A 26158-nucleotide genomic window follows, 5' to 3' on the forward strand; every position below is an offset into this window, starting at 1 on the left:
AGAATTTTTCCAAAATAAAATTTATATATATCATCATATCATGGCCTTATTTTTTTTCTTCCTTTAGATGCCTATACTTTGAGAAATAGTATAAATTCTTACCTCTAAGAGATAAGGTTCCATTTGATCCAGGGTTTTTCCAAGATGCTTATCTGGATCTAAACCTGCCAAGAAAGATTAATTTTTTTTTTTTTAGATAATTATCAGATTGGAAGACACATTTCCCTCTCCTTGCTTAGGAAATCAGTATATGTATATTTCAAATTGCTTTGATCCTAAAGTAAAATGTATTTGGCTAGTATTTACTTTCTTATTCCCCTTGGAATAGGGGATTTTCTTGCTCCTGAAAAATAAGTTTCATGCCAAATCATTTCACAGCACTGTGTCAAGTTCCAGATGCATTGTTTTAATTCATTTTTGAGCAACTGTAATTTGGATGGAAAAGCAGGTATCATTTCAAAGATAGGACATTTATGTCCTTGGTATTTTAATTATTATGGCTATTTTATTCATGGACAATAGTGAGAATTTTCTTATGTATTCCCCTTTTATCTAAACTTTAAAATTCTAACTTAGAGAATAAGAGTAGAAAATAGAAGAGTGGTAGACCTTTATGCCTATATAATTAATTCACTTCATAAAAGGACACATATATGGACACAAATAATTGTATTATCAAATTAAATGATGTTTCATTTCAATGACCATTTGCATGATAATGTTTTCTAAGCAAAGATAGAAACAACTCTGAAAAATTATTATTGTACCAACAGCATGTGTATAATCCTAGATAAAGATGTTCAACTATGTAGTAGAGTTGATGTAGGTGATAAGGTATAGGCAGACAAGTATGGGCAATAAAAGCTTCCCACATACAAAAACTAACTTGCCAGGGAAGAAAAAGTCACATACCACAAATCTGCTATGAAATGAAAGAATTCATGTTAGATATTACATCCATATTTAGATATTTACATATGTAATGTGTGTATTGACTTAGCCTCATTTAAATGAATTGTTTTTATTTTTTACCAAATAGCTAAATTATTTAGCTATTAATTACACAAACTGATCAATAATTTTCTGCTTCTAGTTGGGTGCTTTTTTGGGTAACATGTTATTTCTTATATCACATACAAGAAGAAGGGAAGTCAAGCCAAGATCGAAAACTCTTCTGCCACTGAGTATTTTTAGATGAAACTCAAAGCAAACAACTCAGACCAATAGCACTAGACAGACCTTTTTGTGTCACCTCCCTTCACAGCAATCTTATTCTCATGGTGTATTCACTAAAATTAAAATTCAAGGAGATGGGTGAACATTTAGATGAACCAATCACTGACTCTGTCTAGTTCCTCTACTTTCATCACAATTTAGCAATTCCGTATTTAGAATGAGTAAGTAAATGAAATACTTTGAAAGAAATACCCATGTAATCACCACCCAGATTTAACAAGCATTAACATTGTGCCATATTTTCTCTACAACATTTTTTTAAAGAAATAAACACTACCAACACAACAGAACGTCACAGTATATCTATCTACTCTTAATCTACATCCCCTACACTTCTACATGGTAAGTACTCTTTTGAAGCTGGTGAGTTACTAATTATGCTTTTATAATTTTACTACAAATGTATGTATCCAAACACTATTTAATACTGTTCACATATATTAAATTTTTATGTGAACGATATAATCTTTAACTTGATTTTTTCAATTCACATTGTTAATGAGATTTACTTATATTGATTGCTGTGGCTCTGGTCCATTCATTTTTATTACTGTATTCTATTCCTTTATATGGATATACCAGAATTTAATTCTACATTTTCCAATAGATAGGTATTTAGGCACTGGGTTGTTTCTAATTTCTGTTTTGCCACAAGTACTTTGTACGCTGCAATAAATATGGTTTTATGTGAAATTACCATGATAGAAGAAAATATATACATATAATTATATGTATTATTGCAATATATGTGCGTGAGCGCGTGCGCATGTGTATAATCTTCAAGTCTATTAGATATTGCCAAATTGCTCTCCAAAGCAGTATTACCAATTTGTACTTCTACTATTAGGACATAGAATTCCTATTTCACATAATGCAAAAATAATTTAGTGGTGTCAGAATTTTAAAATCTTTGCTAATTTCTGATAATAAATAAATAAAATTGTTTTAGACACTTATTTTAATTGCCATTTTCTGATTATTATTAAAAGTAAGCACCATACCCAATACAGATGGCTTCCCAGGTGAATTCTACTAAATATTTAAAGAAGAGTTTAGAAGAGGAAGGAAAACTTCCAAATTCATTCTACGAGGCCCACATCACCCTGATACTGAAAATCAGATAATTAAACTACAGAAAAAGAAAACTACAGGCCAATATCTCTGATGAGTATAGATAACAATCCACAGTAAGATATTAGCAAACTGAATCCAACAATACATTTAAAAGAAAAAAATCATTCACCATGATCATGTGGGATTTATTCTAGGGACACAAGGGAGGGTGGTTTAGTATTTGCAAACAATCAACATGATACACCAAATCAGCAAAAGAAAGAATAACAGCTGTATGATCATGTCAATAGATGCAGAAAAGCACTTGTTAAAGTACAATCTTCGTTCATGATAAAAACTCAACAAAGTAGGTTTAGATATGGTTTCACTTACTTGTGGAGCACAAGGAATAACCTGGAGGACATTGGGAGAAGGAAAGAAGTGAGTTGGGGGAAATTGGAGGGGGAGACAAACCATGAGAGACTGTGAACACTGAGAAACAAACTGAGGGTTTTGGAGGGGAGGAAGGTGGGGGGTTGGGTGAGCCTGGTGGTGGGTATTAAGGAGGGCACATATTGTATGGAGCACTGGGTGTGGTGCAGAAACAATGAATCTTGGAACACTGAAACAAAAATACATTTTAAATAGTTATTGTGTCAAAAAAAAAGAACATAGCTCAACATAATAAAGGTCATATATGAAAAACCCACAGCTAACTTCATTCTAAATGGTGAAAACAAAGCTTTTCCCCTAACATCAGGAACAAGACAAGGATGTCCACTCTCTTCCCTTTTATTCAACGTATTACTAGAATTCCTACAGCAATTAGGCAAGAAAAAGAAGTAAAAGGCATCCAAATTGGTAAAGAACTAAGTAAAACTTTCATTATTTGCAGATGACATGATAGTATTAAATATAGAAAACTCTACAGATTCTACCAAAAAAAATGCTAAAACTGATGTATAGATTAAGATACAAAATTAACACACAAATAATCTGCTGCCTTCCTATACACTAATAATGAGATAGCAGAAAGAAAAATTAGGAAAATAATCCCATTAAAATACCACCAAAAAGAACAAAATACCTATGAATAAACTTAACAAAGGAAGTGAAAGACCTATACTTCAAATGCTATAAATCGATAATGAATGAAATTGAACATGACACAAACAAATGGAAAGATATTCCATGATCATTGATTGGAAGAACCAATGCTGTAAAAATGTTCATACTATCTGAAGCAATCTACAGATTTAATGCAATCCCTATCAAAATAACAGTAACATTTTCCACAGAACTAGAACAAATAATCCTAAAATTATATGGAACCACAAAAGACCCCAAATAGTCAAAGCAATCTTGAGAAAGAAGAACAAAGCTGGAGGTATCACAATTACGGATTTAAAGATATACTACAAAACTTCATTGATAAAAACAGTGTGGTACTGGTACAAAGTAGGGTTATATAGATCAATGGAACACAGATCTATAGTTACACAGATCAATGCACAGAAATAAACCCACACATTTATGGTCAATTAATCTATGACAAAGGAGGGAAGAATAAAGAATATGCAATGGAGAAAAGAAAGTCTCCAACAAATGGTGTTGGGAAAACCAGACAGCTACATGCAAAACAATGAAACTGGGCCACTTTCTTATACCATAACAAAAATAAAATGGATTAGACCTAAATGTGAGGCCTAAATTTATAAAACTCCTAGAAGAAAACATAGGTAGCAATTTCTTTGACATCAGACATAGAAACATTTTTCTAGATATGTCTCCTAAGGCCAGGGAAACAAAAGCAAAATCCAACTACTGGGATTATACCAAAATAAAAAGTTATTTACATGGTTAAGGAAACCATCAACAAAACAAAAAGGCAACTACTGAATATTTGCAAATGATATATCCAGTAAGGGGTTAATATCCAAAATATATAATTTTCAAAACTCAACACCAAAACCCCCCACAAATAATCTGATTTAAAAATCAGTGAGAACCTGAATGGATTTTTTTTTTCTCCAAAGACATACATATGGCCAACAGACACATGAAAAAAAGCTCAACATCACTCATCATCAGGGAAATGCAAATTAAAACCACAATGAGGTATCAATTTACACCTGTTGGAATGACTAAAATAAAAAAACACAGGAATATAAGTATTTGTGAGCATGTGGAGACAAAGGAACCCTTGTGCATTGTTGGTGGGACAGCAAACTGGTACAGCCAATGTGGAAAACAATATGGAAGTTCCTGAAAAATGCATGCTTTATGTACTTGAGAGCTATGTTATTATGTTCATATATACTTGTATTTCTAAAGCTTTCTGATTAAGATTATTATTCCTTTTATCAACAAGTAATGACCTATTCATCTCCATATATCTTCATACATGATTTTTATATTATAGTCTATTTAACAACATTACAACACCATCTTTATTTTGTTAACTTTTTACTGGCATATATTTTTTCCATAATTTATTCTTGAATTTTCTGTGTGTGTGTGTGTTTTCATATACCATTTATCAACTACATATAACTGGATTTTTAAAAATTTTATCCTGGGGCGCCTGGGTGGCTCAGTGGTTTAAGCCGCTGCCTTCGGCTCGGGTCATGATCTCAGGGTCCTGGGATCGAGTCCCGCATCGGGCTCTCTGCTCGGCAGGGAGCCTGCTTCCCTCTCACTCTCTCTGCCTGCCTCTCTGCTTACTTGTATCTCTCTCTGTCAAATAAATAAATAAAATCTTAAAAAAAAAAAAAATTTTATCCTGTCTTGTAAATACAATTCTAAAGAATAGAGTTTAACCATTTTACATTTTTAACATTTATTCTATCATCTTATTATAGATTTCCTGTTTTACTAAACTTTATACATATTTGTTCCTTTGGTATTTTCTGCTTCATGCTGTATTGAAAGGATTTTTGTCTGTTTGTTTTCTCTGCTGATTAGGAAGCTATAGACTGAATTTCTACTCTTTTAGTAGTCACTTGTAATTTTTAAAATTCATTCAAAGCCTACATACATTTAAAGCCTAAATGTATTATCTAAAAGTTACGAATCTTAGAATATAAATTTAACAATTTGTTTAGCACCCTTTTGACTAAGAGAAGTTAGCATGTTTTCACTTGATACTAAATAAGCCCCACCATTTCAGTTGCTGCTACTGTGTTAACTTTTAGTTGCATCATTTTGTGAAGAAAAATTAAGCCCACCAACATATTTTACAATGCCGACTTTCCCAATTGTTTCTCATTCATTTCTCCTGGAAGTCAATCTATTTCTAACTGAAATCCATTCTTTATTTTTTTCCTGAAGATCTGTGAGAAGTAAAGTCTCAGGTTTTAGATGGCTGATAATGTTCTATTTTATTCTCATCATTATATAATAGTTTAGTTGTTAATATATTACTTCTTCAGAAATTAGTTGTTCTTAGTAAGATTTATACTGTCAGTCTAATAGTGATTCCCATATAATAATTTTTTTTCTGTGCTAAATTGTAGTTTTCAATGTACTTGTGACATTTCACAATTTTAATATGTGTGTGGGTGTGTATTTACTTTTTTAATATTGTACAGCACCTAATACACACTTTCAATTCCAAAACAAATTTTTCTTCAAGTCTAGAAAATTTTCAGTCATTCTATTTGTAAATACTGTTTTTCTGCCTTTTCTTCTATTTTATTCCTGAATCATCTATTACATAAATATTGTGACTTCCAAACTACTCTGCATATTTTTAAATTGCTCTTAAAATTTTTTTTTTATGTTGGGGCGCCTGGGTGGCTCAGTGGGTTAAAGCCTCTGCCTTCGGCTCAGGTCATGATCTCAGGGTCCTGGGATCGAGCCCCGCATCGGGCTCTCTGCTCTGCGGGGAGCCTGCTTCCTCCTCTCTCTCTGCCTGCCTCTCTGCCTGCTTGTGATTTCTCTCTGTCAAATAAATAAAATATTAAAAAAAATTTTTTTTTTATGTTGCCTTTTGGGTCAATTATTTTTTTCAGTTCATTCATTCTTTTTGATTTGGCTCACCTAGAGTTTATTCAGCCCACTGAGCTTTTTGTTTTTTAAAAGACTGTATGTTTCATTTCCAATAATTCTAATTTGTTACTTTTCATGTCACCTTGTTGCTGTTTCACTATGATTTTTTTTTCTTTTAAAAAATTTTTAAAAGATTTTATTTATTTATTTGAGAGAGAGAGAACACAAGCAGGGGAAGCAGCAGACAGAGGAGAAGTAAGCAGAGGGAGAAGCAGGGTCCCCACTGTCCCTGTCCATGAAGGACATTTTCTTTATTTTTCTAACTGATTGCTCTTCCTTTAATGCATGTTTTATTTTTCTTTATCTCTTTCAGATTCTCCTGCATATGGGGCTCTTTCAGTCTCTGTTTCCCCCCAGGATTATACTCTCCCAACTGCTTTTGCTTGCTTCCTAATCCTTTGTATTATAGCCCCCCTGGTTCAGTCCTGCTTATTATTTTGTGTCTCCTCATTTCTACTTCACAGAGATGTTTGTAATGTTTTCTAGGATAGCTATGTCTTTCATACTTTTCCTTCATATATTCATATAAAGCATGAAGGTGCAAGGCCAGGATGAATGGAAGTCACTTTTTATCTTTCCTTTCAATTCCTTCTTACATATCGGTCAAACAACAAACCTATCTCACTCAGCATTTGGGTACACATCATTAAATCAAAGTCACTTGATTAATCTAATAATTTATGTTTTGTTTCTTTATAAGGATGTGGGAATAAATAAATGCCTAAAAGTTATGAAGGGAATTTAAGAGCATATGGTTTTACACAGGTAAGACTGGGAGATCGAACTGATGATCTTCCCATTTTTCTTATAGTAGTCTTTTAATTCATTAGAGAATCATCAAGTTTTAGTTCTGAACTCTTATTGTGTAGAAATAGCTGTTGCATCTCATTTTAGTGATTGCTGCATTCCATGATATAGATAAAGTAATTTGGTTTACCTTTAGATAAGAGTCAAGTAAAATATGTAAACATAAGCCACACGGGGCACAATTTTTTCCATATGAAACTGTGATTATCACACAGACAAACTATGTTAAAAATTAGTTGATTATTACAAGATTTTTCTGTATTCATAAAAATATTCTAAATTTATTTATTCCTGGGCTAAGCAGTGAACATTCTGTGGCACTAAAAATATTAATTCAAATTTAAAACTTAGAGAAGATTTTCAAATATTTTCCTGAAACACACTGTAGACCATTTCATTATAGTAGGAAATTATTATAAAGCTATAAAATAGCTAAAATAAAAGAACTACATTTTTTTTCTCTTAGTGTTAATAATGAAATAAGCTCCATGTATAAGTCTTTATAGTATGGCAATGGGGTCTGTATCATGTTTAGTGAGTGTGATGGGTGCTGCTATATTTCATGGTCTGATGCTTTAGACATTTTACACAGGGAATATGACCAATCAGTAATATTTCACATACACAAAGCAGTAGATGATTTCACTGGGTATATAAAACCAAGAGAATGGCAGGACCTGAGAGATAAACAATTTTGATACATTGTAAATTTATTGGAGGTTGTATCCGGTGATTTTGGTAAGCTTCTTTGGCATGAACAATGACTTAAAAGTTCTTATCTCATGATCTGATATTATTTGAATAGATTATAATTCTTTTCTGGATAATGTTTTATATGTTTTATAATAAAACTGTTTGTCTAGATTCAATATAATAGTCTACATATTCTCTTGAATGGATCTTTCTACTTTAAATCAAGACTGTATATGGTACACACTTGTGTCATGCTAACATATTCCACTGTACTTGATTATGTACTTGATTATGTATTGATTCCAGTGTACTTGAGTTCTCTTCTCCTGATGCTTTGCTGGGTACTCTGAGTGCAATCTCTCTTTGCTTCCATTTTTCTGTTCATTAGAAAGTGACAAATCACTGGGGACCTCATCATCACTGCCCACATGAAATTTCAGACTTTTACAAAATACATTCTTGGATAAGATCCAGAGATCACTAGGAATTCAAGCTACTCTCTTTGAGAAATCCAAGGCCTAAAACCATCCTGGTCTTCGAGATCTCTTCTAAATCAGTTGACCCTATTGCATGTGGGATGGTATTAGTCAGGATGTGGTAGGAAGATTATTCATCCTATCCCAGAATACACTCAGATATGGAACTTTTCTTAAGAATTCTTTACTGCCTAGAACATTTATGATTCCATAAATATTAAACTATATGCAAATGAAAACTCTTTGTAACTTATTTTTATAAATATAATGAAAGATTGAATATTTAATTTTCTTACACTTCCACATATTTTTTTCACAAGCTTCCTCATTTGGAAATATTCTAGCATTGTATGTACAGTCTTTATGATATTTAATTTCTCTAAATGGAAAAAGATTATTATTTAAAAATTTAAAACAAGAATCTGAGAAACAAATCACTTTAACATGAAAAAACTGTTAGCTTATCTATAATTATGAAGCTCAAGGATGTCAGTCTTTTATCTCATGTATTTTTGGTTCGGGTATTTTTTTAAAAAGATTTATTTATTTTACAGAGAGAGAAAACACAAGCAGGAGGGCCAGAGGGAGAGAGAATCTCAAGCACACTCTCTGCTGAGCATGAAGCCCCATAGGGGGCTTGATCTCAGGACCCTGCGATCACAACCCAAGTCAAAGCCAACAGATGTTCAACCGAATGTGCTACCCAGGCACCCAGGTTGAGTTAAAAAAAAAAAAAAATTATTTACTTGACACAGAGAGAGGGAGAGAGAGCACAAGCAGGAGGAGCATCAGAGGGAGAAGCAAGCTCCCTGTTAAGCAGGGAAGCCCAATGCAGGGCTTGATCCCACGACCCCAGAAAAATGACCTGAGCCGAAGGCAGACTTTTTTTTTTTTTTAAAGATTATTTATTTATTTATTTATTTGACAAAGCGAGAGAGAGAACAGGTAGGCAGAGAGAGAGGGAGAAGCAGGCTCCCCGCCGAACAGAGAGCCCGATGTGGGGCTCGATCCCAGGACCCTGAGATCATGACCTGAGCTGAAGGCAGAGGCTTAACCCACTGAGCCACCCAGGCGCCCAGCCGAAGGCAGACTCTTAACCAACTGAACCACCCAGGCATCCCGGTTTGGGTATTTTTTAACTAGATGATACGCATGGAGAATTCTGTTATTCTTGAAGGTCTCTCCTAACTGAGTCCTTCATAACTCAAAATGGAAGGCTGGGATCAAATTAGTATCAAAAAATATTTTTATCATTGGACTTATTTTTTAACATTTTTGCTTTCAGTACTTTAAAGAGAAAGAGTTGAAATAATGAAGTCAATGTTTGAGTTAAAATTTAACACAAAGGTTAGAGAACATTAATAACTTCTCAGTTTAATTTCTTGTTTTACCTATAAGAATCCATTTATACTCCTAAGTACAACCAAGGATGCTAATATACCAATATACTTGTATTATATTCTATTACACAGTCATTTAATGTACGTATGTATGTATGTGTGTATGTAATGTCCACACCCAACATGGGGCTTGAACTCACAACCCCAGGATCAAGAGTTGCATGTTTTACTGACTGAGCCAGCCAGGCACCCTATATATAGAGTCATTTTAAAGTATAAGAATATATAACAATACCTCAGTAATTTTTAAAGCTATCTTATACATTCATTCTATTTTCAATTTTTAAGCAATAGCGATTTAATGGTATATGTAGTCAGTCCAAAAGGCATATAATCTTCTCTTTCTTTAAATAAACCCTCCTATCTAGACCCAATACAATTTCAGTGCCATCTGAAAATTTCTCTCCTAATCTTTGTAATGTCATCATTCCACTTTATTTTATGTAAAACTGCATTAGGTTAAAACCCTTTGAGGGGCTGTGAAAAACCTATGAAAAAGCCACAATGGTTCATGGGTTTTTTCAATGAAATTCAACTTTATCTAAAAGCTTCAATTTATCACAGTCCTTAAAAAAGATGTTCTTTTTTAGATTCATTCAATTTAGATATCTCTTTCCTTGTAAAGCCTGGGTCATGAATGGACATAAACTGTGCTTCCCCAAAACCATACAGTCTGTTTAATTTACCTCTTGAATCAGTGACTGAAAGAACGTGAGTCTCAGTGTATCTATCTCCCCTCTGAAAACCTTTTTAATGATTGAGGTTATATTATTAATGTTAATATACATATCAATATCAAGAAATATCAATATTAATAAAGAAGATGATTACAATCCATAAAACTCAGAATGCCGTTATGCTTAGAGTAAATTTTAACAAATACATAAATAAGTTACTCAAAAGTTACTAACAAATTTTTCTCCAAAGCGCAGAAAAAGATTTACTGTAAATCCTGACACCTAACGATTTAATCATGTCTTGTAGACATTCCTTGATGGAAGCTGGGTGGATGAATAAACCTACAACAAGACCTAGGCACTGGATAACTCCATGCAGAATTAAGAAATTAATTAGGAGGAAGAACCATAATTTGCAGAGCTGACATCTATTTTACTCTACCTTCATGTATCAATGGGAAGTAATTACAATTCAATTAAAATATTCAATTTTATTACTTTACTGACTGACCTTGAAGTTAATGCCTGTTTTATTTAATTGCATCATCTATGAATAAATGTTAACCCTACAATGTTATGCCCCATTATTTTCAATGCATTTTTCAACTTCTCAACTGAATTCTATCAGTCAATTTATTATCTACTGTCATGAAAGCAAGTGGAGGTTTATTTCTTCACGACAGCTCAATATATGATATGAGAGAAACATCACAAAATGTTTGATAATGCTATTTTTAAGAGAGTCAAGTAAAATGAATTGTGTTCTCATCTCAACTTTTGTAGCCTAGACTTTTACTGTAAAATCAGTAGGTGGTATTAGAAGAGGTATAATCACTCGGAGAAGCAATTTCTACTTTGCCTATAATTCTTGATAAATTCAGTACAGACAGGAATGGAGCATCCTATTCTATCTTCAAAAGCTAAGCGTGCGTGCACGTGCATGCACACACACACACCCCCCACACACCTAATTATCTCTTCCTATTTCTATCAGATTGATCAGCCACCAGAATAAGTAGATCCCATTTAAAAAACTTTAATAGTTTTGTTGGTAAATACAACTTCTTTTGTTGTTGTTGTTCCTAGACTGTAGGTGAGCACACCATTACTCTATAATTGAGCATTTTAGAAATAAAATGACAAGGGCGCCTGGGTGGCTCAGTGGGTTAAGCCGCTGCCTTTGGCTCAGGTCATGATCTCGGGGTCCTGGGATCAAGTCCCGCATGGGGCTCTCTGCTCAGAAGGGAGCCTGCTTCCCTCTCTCTCTCTCTGCCTGCCTCTCTATCTACTTGTGATCTGTCTCTGTCAAATAAATGTTAAAAAAAAAAAAAAGAAATAAAATGACAAAACTTATGTTAAAATGAACAGATAAGAAAGCTTGATTATCCAAAGTAAAGATAAACTCACATGTTCTGAAAGTTCAATATTTGGGGAAGGATATTATTTCACTTTCCAAGTTTTTCCATATCTACAATTATACCACTAAATGCTCAACCTTAGAGATTATATTGGAACTCATCTCAACAGAGCTTCTTTTTGAAATCTATTAATTGTTATTTTATTTCAATGTAAGTAACATAAAGGAGACTCATATACTTTATAGATTCACCTTTAAGATCTATGACATCCATAAAATGAGTGACCAATAAATCATATTAAGTATAATTATTATACAGTTAATGATAATCAATACTTGCTATTGATCCCAAATCGTCCTTTCTTCTACCTTTAAAATATTATAGAGTTAACATGTAAAAAATGAATCAAAAGTAAAAAGTATGAGTTTCTAATGGAGATTTCTTTTTAAAAGGGGGATATGAAGTTATTCATTTCAGAAATATCTTCCTAACTTTTCATAGTAGGTAAGTACTGGAAACTGGAAGAAGTTCAATATGAGTAGGGAGTGTTTGAAGTAGTAAAAGTTGAGGTTAAAAAAGCAGACAAAAGTCAGATCCTAAAGGGGCTTGTGTTTCATCCTAAAGAATTTACACTTGAGTATTAGGCCACAGAGAAGACAGAGAAATGCTAAGCAGAGGATGACATAATCCAATTTGACTTTCTAGCTGCAGTCTAATTCCTTGGCAGGAAAGAAGACTGAAGGCAAAAAGGCACATAAAGGGGCTGCTGCAATAGTGAGAGAGAATGTAACTGACAAGGCAATTAGTATGAAAGGAAAAGAACAGATTTGAGAGCAATATATAATAGGTAGGATATATAGTACTTGCTGATGAACTAGGTATGGGAAATATAGGAAAGAGAAAAGGCAAGGATGATTTTCAGGTTTCTGACTTTGGATAAATTTAAAGATGATGGTAACATTTACTTCAGGTATAGGACAATCACAGAAGAAGGTCTGGGAAGGAAAATAAAGGTAGAATCAATTTAGACATGTATTTGAGGTTCCAGAGAATCACCAAGAAGTATCTAATTTGCAATCAGATGTAAAGGGTTAAAGTTCAGTACAGACGTCTGGGCTAGAGGTCCTAATGTAGGAATAGAAGCTATGAGATAAAAATACTCAAGGAGGATATGCAAAGAAAGAAGAGAAAATAGGGAAAAGAACTTTGAGGAATATAAAATTTTAATTGACACTGTAGTCAGAGAGTGGTCCAAAATGCAAATCTGATCTGGTCATTTTCATATAAAATCTTTCAGCCATATTCTGGGCAAGTTGGTTATACTAGCACTGGCTTCTGATTCTTCTCTTTTCTTCCTGTGATGTTTAATTTTATGTGCCAACTTGAATGGGTCATGAGGTCCCCAGATTAAACATTGTTTCTCGGTGTATCTGTGAGGATGTTTCTGGATGAGACTGGTATTTGAATATGCGGTCTCAGTGAAGTAGACTGTCCTCCCCAGTGTAGGTGAGCCTCAACCAATCCATTAAGGGACTGGGTAGAAAAAAGCACAGAGGGAAGGAGGAATCTACTCCCCTTTTCCTGCCTCAGTGCTTAAACTGGTACATAATCACATCTTCTCCTGCCTTTGGGATTGGATTTACATCATCGGCTCCCCTTGTTCTCAGGTCTTTCAACTTGGACTAAATTATGGCACTAGTTTTCTTGGGTCTCCAACTTGTAGGCAGCAAATTGTGGGACTTCTCAGCTTCCATAACATGGAAGTCAGTTCTTCATAATACACCTCCTTTTACAACCTACTGGTTCTTTCTCTGAGGAACCCTGACTAATACATGGCCTAATACATTTCTTCATTCCAAACTCCACAAAGAAAAAAAAAATCACTGAGTAAAGGTAGAAAACATCAGGACTGAAACTACCCAGAACTTGAACTAAATTCTGCTTGAGTGAAGATGGAATCAAATTCAAAGGAAAGTCTGTCCTAGACTTTTCCAGTGAAAGAATAACTTGTTAGAAAAACAAGCAAAGGGACTCTGGAGAATCCTGATAGTAGTTCATATTTCAGATCTTGCATTTTGAGATGCAACTTCTCATGTGGTTCTTAATGTAAGTTTATACTGACTGTGACCTATATACATTTATACAAATTTGAGACATCAAACAATACAATAGTACCTATCTGAAAAAGAATTTACCAGAGGACAAGCCCTACAAACTTTATAACATATCCTTGCTCCAAGCAATTTTAATAGATAAATATTGGGCCCTTAACTGATATAGGATACTCTCACTTTCCAGCCATGGCAAACACAGAATAATACTGGTTTTAAGGTACAAAACACAAATATCTGCTTGAGCAGTAGAGTTATTAAATAGTCTAAAAACTGAATAGATGAATAGAAAAAGATATGTAAACTTACCTTCTGGGGGATTTTTCAGTTAACTCTTGCATATTATCATGTAAGTTGTTTTAGTGTAAGCTGCCTGACACAGATATAAATGTTACTACAGAGGGCTAACTTTTTAATAGCTACATTAAATAAGATCTTATTTTTTTATGAATATTGCATTCTGTATATTTTTGATTTTTGTAGAATGGAGAGAATTGGCACTACTGACTGAGCTGAAGGTAGAAGGATAGGCTTTAGAAATATAATATAGTACATATTTCTTACAAGGCAATATAGTATATATATTAATACACATAGTAGCTATGGGATGGACAGGATCTTAATCTATTAAAAAATTCAAAGAACATATGCATACCAGCACCAAATAGTAATAGACATAACTTATTTTTAGAACACTGTGTCCTACCTAGAGGGAAAAAAAAAATGTTAGCAATAAAATGAACAAAATCGGCATTTATTTCCTCTGCTATTACAATCTGTTACTCCCCTTCACAGACTGAGCAAAGGCGCTCTATTCAGAGATGGGTGGCTGTGGGACTCATAGTATCTGTATTTGAATCGTAAGGAAATATTATATCACATAGACTTAGAATTTGATATTTAAACCTTGATTTATTTCCCCCTCGACTTAAAATAGTAGGTAATTTTCAATACACTTGGGAAATGTTAAAAGTTCCAACTTTGGATGTTTCAATACTTAAGTTAGAAGTTTAAAATTTCTGTGTTAAAGTATTCTGTATAGGGGTGCCTGGGTGGCTCAGTCATTAAGCATCTGCCTTTAGCTCAGGTCGTGATTCCATGGTCCTGGGATCAAGCCCTGCATTGGGCCCTGCTCAGGGGAAGCCTCCCCCCCCACCCCTGCCAGCTTGTGTTCTTTCTTTCTGTCAAATAAATAAAGTCTTAAAAAAAAAAAAGTATTTTGTATAAAGAAATATATTTCTTATTAGAAATATATTTCTAATAGCAATTAAACTATACTTGAATGCACATTAAGTAACCTTTTTTTAACAAAATAATTATTTGAACAAAGTTCAGGTAAAAAATAATATGTTAACCACAGAATATGAATGAATAATGCAAATTGCTTCTAACCTTTACTGTTCAGCATTATTTCCTAGAAAGGCTATTACAATGAGTGGTTTTAATCATGTCCATTATCATCCAAATGAATGACAGAAGAGCACAATGTGTAGGAGCAATAATTAATATGCCTTAGTTTGGCCTATTTGGGCAGTTACAAAAGAGGAAATAGATTAATATGACATACAGGAATTACTGCAGTTAAGTATGTGTAGAAATGGAACTCAGTAACTAGGAAGGTTGCACAATTAAAGTTCATGTTTTAATTAGTATGGACATCTCTAAATGTTAATCCAAAGGGGTAGACTTTAAGAAATATATATTAAAAACCTGAGGGGGAAAAGAGAGAGAGAAAAAAAAAAAAAAGGTTAGCAGACCTCTAGGAGGCAAGTAAAGGACATAAAAATTATTCAGGTTGCTTGGAAGACAGATAAGGACACTGGCTATGAGAGATGTATGCACTATGCCATTATCTGAAAGGTCAAAAGAGAAATCTGTGGATAGTTAAAAAAAAAACAAAAACAGGCAAACAAACTAGAAATAAGTTCACACAGACATTTACAAACACACTGAAAGTATTTAGAACATTTTTTAACACTTAACATTTGTTTTTTCTGAAATACTAAAAATACATTGTCAAAGAAAGGGAGAATCTGAAAAATAAAAAGACAAAAGGTAACATTAGGACTAGACAGCCAACATGAATGGCTGGACCAAGTGCTGACTTTCTCCCCATCAATGAGGACTTCCAGTGAAGACAGCAAATAAGAGGAAGAGAAGCAGCAGAGAAGTTTTAATTCAGTTTTACTTGGCATTGACCTTGTCTGTACAGGATACTAGGGAAACGACTATTCCAAGGGCACTTTCTGAGAAAATCAGTGGGGCAGTAACAGAGAGCAATCTCCTAGGAGGAAATAATAGAGCAACTTGAGAAATTCCACAGCAATAAATCACCATGACCAGATGGTATTCAACTGAGAGTTTCTGAAGTAAATAAAGTGTGAAATGGCTGAGCTACAGATGAGGATATGCAATGTATCTGGAAAACCAGAAACTGTTTTCAAATATTGCGACTTTGCTAATACGGTCGCTTTTCTGTAGGAAAGAAAAAAACAATCAAATTAAGATTTATAGAATTACAGACCAGTGGCTCTCTAGGTGATAATGGAGAAACTGATAGAGTCTAATTAAGAATAGCTTCCTTCAACATCAGGATAAGGTTAACCTGCTAAGGTCAAATCACCCACTGAGTCTATAAAGAGAACACTGTTTTTCTCCATCCTATTAAACTTATCTGGAAATGTCAATAAAATACTAGATAGAAGTAAACCAGTAAATGTAATTTATTTGGGAATTACATGAAGCTTTTAACAAGGTCACATGAGACTACTGGGGAAAATAAATAAGCACAGTCTTTGGGAGGAGAGGCCACAAGAGAAACTTCTGTCATTAATTGTAAAACTTGCTAAGTATCGAAAACAAAGTTTCAGGGACAATTATTCTCTTTTCTTCCCTATCACTAAGTTACCTCTTCCAAAAGTACAGATCACCTTCAAACAAATAAAAGAATTTCACTATAGACAAGATGCAGAGTAACAGAGTAGGGAAGAAAAGTATGCTCTGAAATCAAGAAGAAAACAAGAGACCAAAAGACAATGGCAAGATAAGCATGTAACAAAATTTTTACCTATCCACTGGCATATGAATACCATAACTGGGCTTAAGTTTCTCATCACCGTGCTCTCTGTAAGCATCAGAGTTTAATAAAAACTAACACGTAGTAAAGTAATGAGATGGACTTTTCATATTCAAATGAGGGCTGTCACCCTCAAAGTGGTGGTCTTTGCACACTATATGCTTATTCCAACAGTAATATAAATTTGTCATTAAATCATTTCTAAAGTTTCCTCTACAGAACTGCCTTCAGAGGCAGTGGCATATCCCAATGGGGACAGAGCTTCATCATTCAGAGCAAAGCCAGAAGCCATTAGGGAAGGACAGCCTTTTCCCCCAAAAGCAACCTTTGTTAGTCCAATGCTACAGCCTCTGATAACCATCTCTGTTACACAGAGCACAGGGGAGCCATATTATATGGGAAAAGGCAAGGGCCATGCAGTAGAGGCTTGAAGAAATCACACAAAGTCCTGGGGAAATTATTTGAGAGCTCTCCAAATGTTAGAAAGTTCTCATACCAAACCAAGACATGTTTTACCATAGGACTTCCACTTACTCTTAGAATTTTCCTCTGAAGCCATGAAAAGTACCAGCAGCCTTTCAAATATTGTGGGTTGCTACAAAAATCCCCATTCTCCTTGGCCCAATAACCTGCTACCTTCACTTCGGGCTAAATATATAGTTCCTTTAAATAGTCCTCCTATGGCCCCATTGCTTGTCCTTTCATGGTTCTGGTCACTTCCCACTCACTGAACTATAGCTGCCTCTGTGTCCTATTTTAATGCAATCTTTCCCTCTGTTTAAAAAAGCAATTTCTGCTCATTTTAGGAAATATAAAAAGCATTAGCAAAAAATTTAAAATTTTCACATTCTCTGGTGACATCTTCTGCTAATCCACTGTCGTTTTTATTTTCAGTGTTCTTTTTTAATAAATACCTTTTGCATAGATCTGAGATCCAATTATTTAGCCTGCCTTTCTCTTAAATTGCTATAGTTGTAAACTTCTTAAATGAAGGTGTTATAATGAGACACAATATTCCACATTAACTCTGTTATTGACACCCCTCAGAGCTCTTTAGCTGCTTTGGCAGCCATGATGTACCAATGACACATATGTGACGTCACACAACCTCAAAGGTTTTTCTCTCAAGTGCTCATGTTAAGTGATTACTCACCCATCCTGTATTATGGAGTTGGTTTTAGGGAATAACGTTCAGAACTCTTTATATTTACACTTATTACACTTTATCTGGTCAGAGTTAGTCCCAACTCCCAGCCAATGAATATGAATCAGTATTCTGAATGCATCATTCAAAGTATTAGTGATTCCAAGAATCTGTGTCATCTACGTATTTTATGAGTATGCCACTCAAGTGCTCATTCAAATAATTGTTTAAAGGAAGAAACATGTAGGATAAAGAAAGAGTGATACAGCCCTTCCTACATGTGATACTGACTTATTATCAACTTCATATTAGTTTTATTTAACTAAATATGAATTAACTATTACATCTTTGTTTTTTTCTTACATTACTTACATACATGCATTCTACATATAAAATCTGGTATTTTTGAAAAACTAAGTGAATTAAATCAAATTTTACATATCAACAGAATTCAATATTGAAAGGATCTGTGTAACGAAAAAATTCTATCCCAAATATGAGTAATACTTTCCTAAAGCTGTTTAATTTTAACTGTATATTGGTGGTGTGGTATTTATGAGTTAGGAGTGGTAAAAATCAAAACAGGGACTGAACAGGAGCTAGATCCTAGGAGATCATGGACATAAGAGCTAAAACTAGTTTGTGGGGGGAGAAGTGGGATGGGGAGATTAATTTGCTAATGTGGATCTGTACTTTGAAACAAGGCTAAACTTGTTAGTATGTAAAGACTGAATTAAAAAAGAAATAATCAAAATATGATATCTATAAATATATGTTAAGTGAACCTTGAACTTTTCCAGGGAAAGTACACAGAAAAAGGGGAAAAAGATGAAAGCAATCTGAAGTCATGCTAGTGCTAATTAAATAGGGACACAGATATAATAATTGCATACTATCAGCTGCATTCATTTCTGACTGGAGTCTATTATTTGGTAATGCATTCATTACTGCTTGGTTTATAAAGTACTACAGTTATTTACCTGAAAGATAAATAGATAACCTGTACTTTAACTTTTTTGCTACTTGATATGTTAAACAACCTTCATACTTTAAAAAAAAATGCAATTATCAAAACACAGCTGAATGGCCCCAGAGCACACAGGCTCCATTAAATTTGCTTACATCTAATTACTCCTGCCTGAGGCAGGTGAGAAATTTACTCTTATAAGATCTTTCTTTATCCGGTAGCCAAAAATAAAATGAAATAAAATCAGTGATTTTCAATCTAATTACTATCTAAAACTATTTGTAGCACTTGCTCTTTCAGACCCTATAAAGCTGGGCTTTGTGCAATAACCATTATAATTATGTTTTTAACTGCTTAATACAAACATTTCCTCTTAGAAAAATTAGTGTAAATCATCATCAATGTCAACTATGAATTCATTTCCTGTATCTTTCAAATTAAACATTTTAGGGTCATTTAAAAACACTGTTATTTAGAAACTGTGGTACTGTTCCAGTTTCCCAAAATGTATAAATTTATCTGATCTTAAATATCTTTTAAAAACCAAATAAAAATGTGAGATTAACAAGTACAACATAAGAAGCCAAAAAACTCCAAGATTCAATCAACCATAATTCAGACACTGACTTTTCTGGACCTATCAAAAACAGGAAAATGTATCTCCTAGCTCCATTTCCATTGAAAAACCACAGGCTTTAATTGTCTTGTCTGTATTCCGTCTCTTGCATGGGAAACTTCTAGTGGTTTTTATACGTGAAGATAGAAAGAGAGGTGTATTGGATTTATGTTGCAGTACACTTATACAGCAACCACGTTTCTTTTTTGCCAAACAGGAAAGTGAAACAGCAAATGAAATGTATGAGAAAGCTTACCTGCTAAGTATATTTGTTCACATATGTCACTGCATATCAAAAGTCACTCACTATTACCCTTGGACCTACTTGGCACTAATAATAATGGGTGTAACATGTTAAGCTGTTCAAAAAACTTTCATAGATAAAGTCTCATTTTAGTAATAAATGTTTAGTAGGACAGATGCTAAAACATTTGTTTTATTGATAAGAAAATGGGAGCTGTAAAAATGGAGATCCTGGGTCTAAGTGGATTCTCTGGGACTGCAAAACTAAGACATGATAAAATCAGGCACTGAAATGACATATTTTGATTCTGAGTCCAGTACTCTTTCTTAAAGATCAAGTTAAACTATAATAAAATAAAAAAGGTGCCCCTTAAATTATAGTGTATAGATAGCAATGCGCCACAGTCTGTAACAGTTCATATTAAGATGGCATACCTTCTTAGAACAATTTCGTTATAAGAATTAGAGAAATAAATACCCCAAACAATGGAATATAATGAGGGTGACCATTTTAATATTAGGCATACACTGAAAAGTCTAAGAGGTAGCACAACAGATTATTATAATAAGCAGAGAGTAGTCCTCAATCTTGGCTGTCCCTTAGAACCAAATACTTGGCAAACTTTTAACAAATATCAATATCTGTGCCTTGCTCCCAAACCACCAAATTAGACTATCTGGGTGTGGGGCCTACACATAAGTATTTTTTCAAAGTCTCCCCAGAGGATTCTAATGTGCAGCCATGGTTGAGAATGACTGATATTATATTACATTACACAGGTGGATGAACAAAATACGGACAAGACTCTTCCAGTTAAATACAAGGGAAAGAAGTACATGAAAGAATAGAAGAAAAAGCCCCTACATGTTTGAAATGAGGAAGAATGGGAAATATCTTACAGAAGAATAGATTGCTGATTTTTACTCCTGAAAGAGATACAATCTTCTAGATACAGTGTTTGCTGCAGTTGAGTATGTTACCATCATTCACTATCCTTTTGGGTGGTTTTCCAGACTCATATATATATAACAGGAGCTCTCAGACTATGCAAAGTCCTACCAGAAATTAGCCCAAAGAGTACAACTAGGAAGAGAGAAAAGGTGCCTGACCATAGGGGAGGAAATAAGAGGAGTTGCTTAATCAAATTGAAAGCATTTCCTGCATCCCAGGGGGGAGGAAATAGGAACACCAATAAAAAGTATAGAATTACTGCCAAAGCAATCTCAAGTAAGAACAAAGCTGGAGGTATGACAATCCCAGACTTCAAGATATACTACAAAGTTGTAGTAAACAAAACAGTATGTTATACTGGCACAAAAACAGACACATAGATCAATGGAATAGAATACAGAGCCTAGAAGTAAACTCACACTTTTACAGTAAATTAATCTATGACAAAGGAGGCAAGAATATACAATGAGGAAAAGACAATCTCTTCAACAAATGGTGTTAGGAAAACTGAACGATGACATGTAAAAGAATGAAACCGGACCACTTTCTTACACCATATACAAAAATAAAGTTGAAATGGATTAAAAGATCTAAATGCAAGACCTGAAATCATAAAACTTCTAAAAGACAACATAGGCAGTAATTTCTCTGACATGAGCTGTAGAAACATCTTTCTAGCTTTGTCTCCTCTGGTAAGGGAAACAAAAACAAAATTAAACTATGCCAAAATAAAACGCTATTGCACAGTGAAGGAAACCATCAACAAAACTAAAAAGGAACCTACTGAATGGGAGAAGATACCTGCAAATGATACATCCAATATGGGGTTAATATCCAAAATACATAAAAAACTTATACAACTCAACACTCAAAAAAAACCCCAAATGGCTTGATTCAAAAATGGGCAGAGGACCTGAACAGACATACAGATGGCCAATAGACACATGAAAAGGTGCTCAACATCACTCATCATCAGGTGAGTGCAAATCAACCACAATATCACCTCATACCTGTCAGAAAGGCTCAAATCAAAAATACAGGAAACAACAGGCATCGGTGAGGATGTGGAGGAAAAAAAAAACACCACCACCCTTGTGTACTATTGGTGGGAATGTAAATTAGTGCAGCTACTGTGGAAAACAGTATAGAGGTTTCTAAAAAATTAAAAATGGAACTACCATATGATCCAATAATTCTACTTCTGGGTGTTTATCTAAAAAAATGAAAGCACTAATTCAAAAAAGATATATGTACCCCTATGTCTGCTGCATCATTATTCTTATAGCCAAGATAGGGAGGCAACCTAAATGTCCACTGATAGATGAATGCATAAAAAAGATGGGGGGGGGTTGTGTGTATTTATAGATACACAGATAGATACAGACATAGACACAATGGAATATTACTCAGCCATAAAAAAGAAGAATTAAATCTTGCCATTTGCAACAACATGGATGGACCTTGACAGTATAGTGTTAAGCGAAATAAGCCAGTCAGAGAAAGACATATGATTTCACTCATATGTGGAATTAAAGAAATAAAACAAAGAAAAAGACAAGAAAAAAGACTTTTTTTTTTTTTTTTTAAAGAAAACAGACTCTTAAGTATAGAAAACAAACTAGAAGTTGCAGAGGGGAGGTGAATGAGGAGATGGGTGAAAATAAAACAAAACCAAAGTATTGAATTATTATAAAAAGTATACACATAAACAAACAGGTTAAAAAGTAGAAAGTAGAAAACTCAAGTTATACATTAACATGTATAAGCTTTCATATGTTAAGGCAAAAGAAATATAATCTGGGCTTAAGAAAAAAATTGTTTTTAGATACAGACAATTTCTGAGACGGGTATCAAAGACATACTCCAGTTTAATGAATTAAGGAAAAAAATGAAGAGATCACAAATAGGGAAGTTGTAATGTAAAATAATTAGTGGTCAGCACCAAAACCTGGTCAGATATATAACTGTGTTAAAGCAGTTTTACAAATCGACTGTTAAATGTAAATGTCAAATTCATTTTTGAAAAAGAAGCAATGTATGTAACTGAAAATAATTAGTAAAAATAACAGCAACAATATGGGTTCAAATTTCAGGGCCTAGAAAATGGTGGGGGGAATGTATTGGAAAAAGCAAAGGATGACAAAAAACTAGATATACACCAAAAGGTACAAGCAAAGGATCCAAATTCCTTTAAATTAGAAGAAATAAGGAATGTATGAAGATAGCTTTTCAATGCAGAAAATCAGTGGCATTCTCCCAGGCAGAAAGGCAAGATTCAAAGGTAAAACCCCTCAAAGATACCCAGCTCACAATGAAATTGCCAGACTAGAGTGAAATTCCATTAGGTCTCACTAGACTTGAGTTTGGAAACTCTTCCTATACAAAGTTAAACAGTAAATGCTTTGGGTTTTGTGAGCCATGAGTTCTCTTTTGCAAATACTTAGCACTTCCACTGTACCAACACACCAGACATAAATAAAAAATGAATATGAATAAATGAGCATGAGCATGTTCTAATAAAACTTTATTTATATATTCAGGTGGTGGACCAGATTTAGCCTGCGAGTAATAGTCTGATGATCTCTGCAGTAGACCAGTAGTTCTTTAACTTCGTATTGGAATTACCTGAGGAGCTCTAAAAATACACATGTACCTCGGTTCCATCCCCAGATATCCTAATTTAACTGGTCTAGGTTACATCTTGGGCACAGGATTTCTAAAAGGTCAACAGTTGACTCTAATGTGAAGCCAGAGTTGAAAACCATTGTTCTAGTAACTTGACCTATATATGCCTATGGAGTGGAGAAAAAAGGAGGTAGACTAGATATCTTTATTTGGCTTTGACATTCCCAAATGTACAGCCTCAGGCTCTCCCATAAACATATAAATTAACTGCAAGAGTGCCAGAGCATGTAGTCTTGAAAATATTTATATTCATCTCTATTACCAGCTTATAAACTAGTGCATATTAGATCCAACACAACAAATATATTTCTGAAAAAATGCGGCAGGTCAGTTAGAATCAAAGGCCAATCCACTGTATCCCTGGGATCTAAGGATTCCTAATAGGACTGTTTCTGGTCTTTCTATGGGCCCAGCTCCTTAAATTTTTTATATTGACTAGGAAGGACTGAAAAGATGTTATATTTTTTATATTGATATTTAAAGAATAAGTTAAAGAATGCTTTTGAAAAGATTAAGCTAATCCCTCCCAGGAACCAAAAAACATTAAAATGTCCCATATTGAAAAAGTAGAAAATAAAGAAAAAAGCAGTAAGTCATGAAAAGCTGATGACAAAGTGGATAAAATTTTAAAAAATGAGAAATAACTTATTATATCATAAACTAGGTTATAAAACATCCCCTCAAAATTGCAAAGAACTGAAATACTTCTGAATGTATTATCTCAACAAAATGTGATTGAACTAGAAATCAATTACATAAGAGACATACAAAACCCTTATATTTGGAAACTAAGTAATTTAAGAAATTAAGCAATGCATTTCTAAATAATTTATGGGTTAGAGAATAAATTTCAATACAAAGCAGAAAATAACTTGAACTAACTGGTAATGGAAATACAACTATAAGCTGCAACTAAAGGAAAAATTACAGCTTAAACATACCTACTAAAAAACAAGAGTGAAATTTAGTATATATGTATATATTAAGTAATTAGAAAGCATTTCATAACATATACAAATATTGAACCATTATGTTATACACCTGAAATGAGTATAATGTTGTTTATGACAATTATATCTCAATTAACAAAAAGAAGTCAGAAATGAGGAACAGCAAATTAAATCCAAAAAGAGTACAAGGGAAGGAATAATAAAGATAGCAGAAATTAATAAAATAGAAAACCAGTATGTCATATAGAAAACCACCAAAATCAAAAGACTAATAAAATTGATAAGTTCCTATAAAACCAATATAGGCAAGGAAAAGAACAAATTACCAACTGGAATGAAAAAGATGACATCACTACTGATCCTACAGATGATAGCACAATGAGAAGACTATACCTACTATTTTCACAACTTAGGACAAATGGAAAAATTCTGGGAAAAACAAACTTATCAAACTGAAATAAGAAATGGAAAAATCTAAATAGTCAATCTAATAAAGAAACTGGATTTCTAATTGAAAACTTGCCTAAAAGATAGCTCCATGTCCAGATGGCTTAAGCAATAAGTACTTCAAAACACTGAAGAAAGCATTAATAACCAGTCTTACAGAAAAACTTTCAGATAATTAAAAAAGAAGAAACAACTACAAAGCTTTATGAAACCAATGTACCCTTATTATCCACATCTGTCATTACTAGGAAAAAAATTCTAGGTCAATCCCTCTTAGGAACATATATGCAAAATTCCTTAACAGAGTAATAGCAAATTGAATACAGCAATACATATAAAAGACAATTCATCACAAAATAATACATGGCAATAAAAAGGAATCAAATACCGATTCATGATGTAATATAGATGAATCCTGAAAACATTATTCCAAGTGAAAGAATCCAGTCACGAAAGACCACATATTATAGGATTCCAATCACATGAAACAGGCAAATGCAAATGTATGAAGATACAGAACACGCAAATCTATAAAGAGATGCGAGGGGAAGGTTGGGGAAAAATGGGAAATGATTGCTAAGTGCACACAAGTTTCTTTTTTGTTGATTATGGTGATAACGGCATAATCATGAGAATATACTAGAAAACACTGAATTGTATACTTTAAATGTGCGGATTACATATGTTAATTATAGCTCCAAAAACTGTTAAAAATAGTGTACAGTATATAATAGATTTATGCTCAGGTCAAATAGATTTAGAACTCAAAATGGTAGGGGAAATTCAGAAAAACAAATGTAAAAAGTTCTTTTTAGCTATTCTCAACAATCATATTGGTGGTAGTAATAGCAGCATTGTTATTCTGAGATTGTTTCATATATTGCTAAATTTTTTAATATCAATATTTATTAATATCCTGAATGCTAACATGAGTTTCCTGGAGCAGAACAGATTATTATTACTATTTACATAGAGTAAGTAGATAATACCATTCTGGCTCTTCTCTGCCCCAGCTCTTATCTCAGGAGCACGGTGATGAGAATGAGATGTAATCTTTCAAGAAATTGCTCTACAGAAGGTAAGGAATCCCCCAAAAATAAATTTGCATGTTTACTTAGGAAAAAGGAAACAATTGTTTCCCCTCCCCTTCTGATTTTCCTTGAATATGTAAAGGAAAAGACTTGTGTCTTCATACTTTAGAATTTGTAAAAAAAAAA

At 33.6% G+C, this 26158-nt stretch overlaps 1 protein-coding gene across 2 annotated transcripts in view; it reads right to left on the minus strand.

Annotated features, from left to right (window-relative positions):
* The window catches only part of DPH6 (diphthamine biosynthesis 6), a 192645-nt gene that overhangs the window by 43383 nt on the left and 123104 nt on the right, over positions 1 to 26158 (minus strand). The window contains exon 6 of one of the 2 annotated variants that reach the window (XM_046009002.1): positions 103 to 164. The exons of the other annotated variant lie outside the window; for it this stretch is intronic. Coding sequence (XP_045864958.1) covers positions 103 to 164 — 62 coding nt within the window. The remainder of the gene's footprint in view (positions 1 to 102; positions 165 to 26158) is intronic. 2 annotated transcript variants of the gene reach the window in all.

Source organism: Meles meles, chromosome 6 (assembly GCF_922984935.1).
Source record: "Meles meles chromosome 6, mMelMel3.1 paternal haplotype, whole genome shotgun sequence".
Lineage (NCBI taxonomy): Eukaryota > Metazoa > Chordata > Mammalia > Carnivora > Mustelidae > Meles > Meles meles.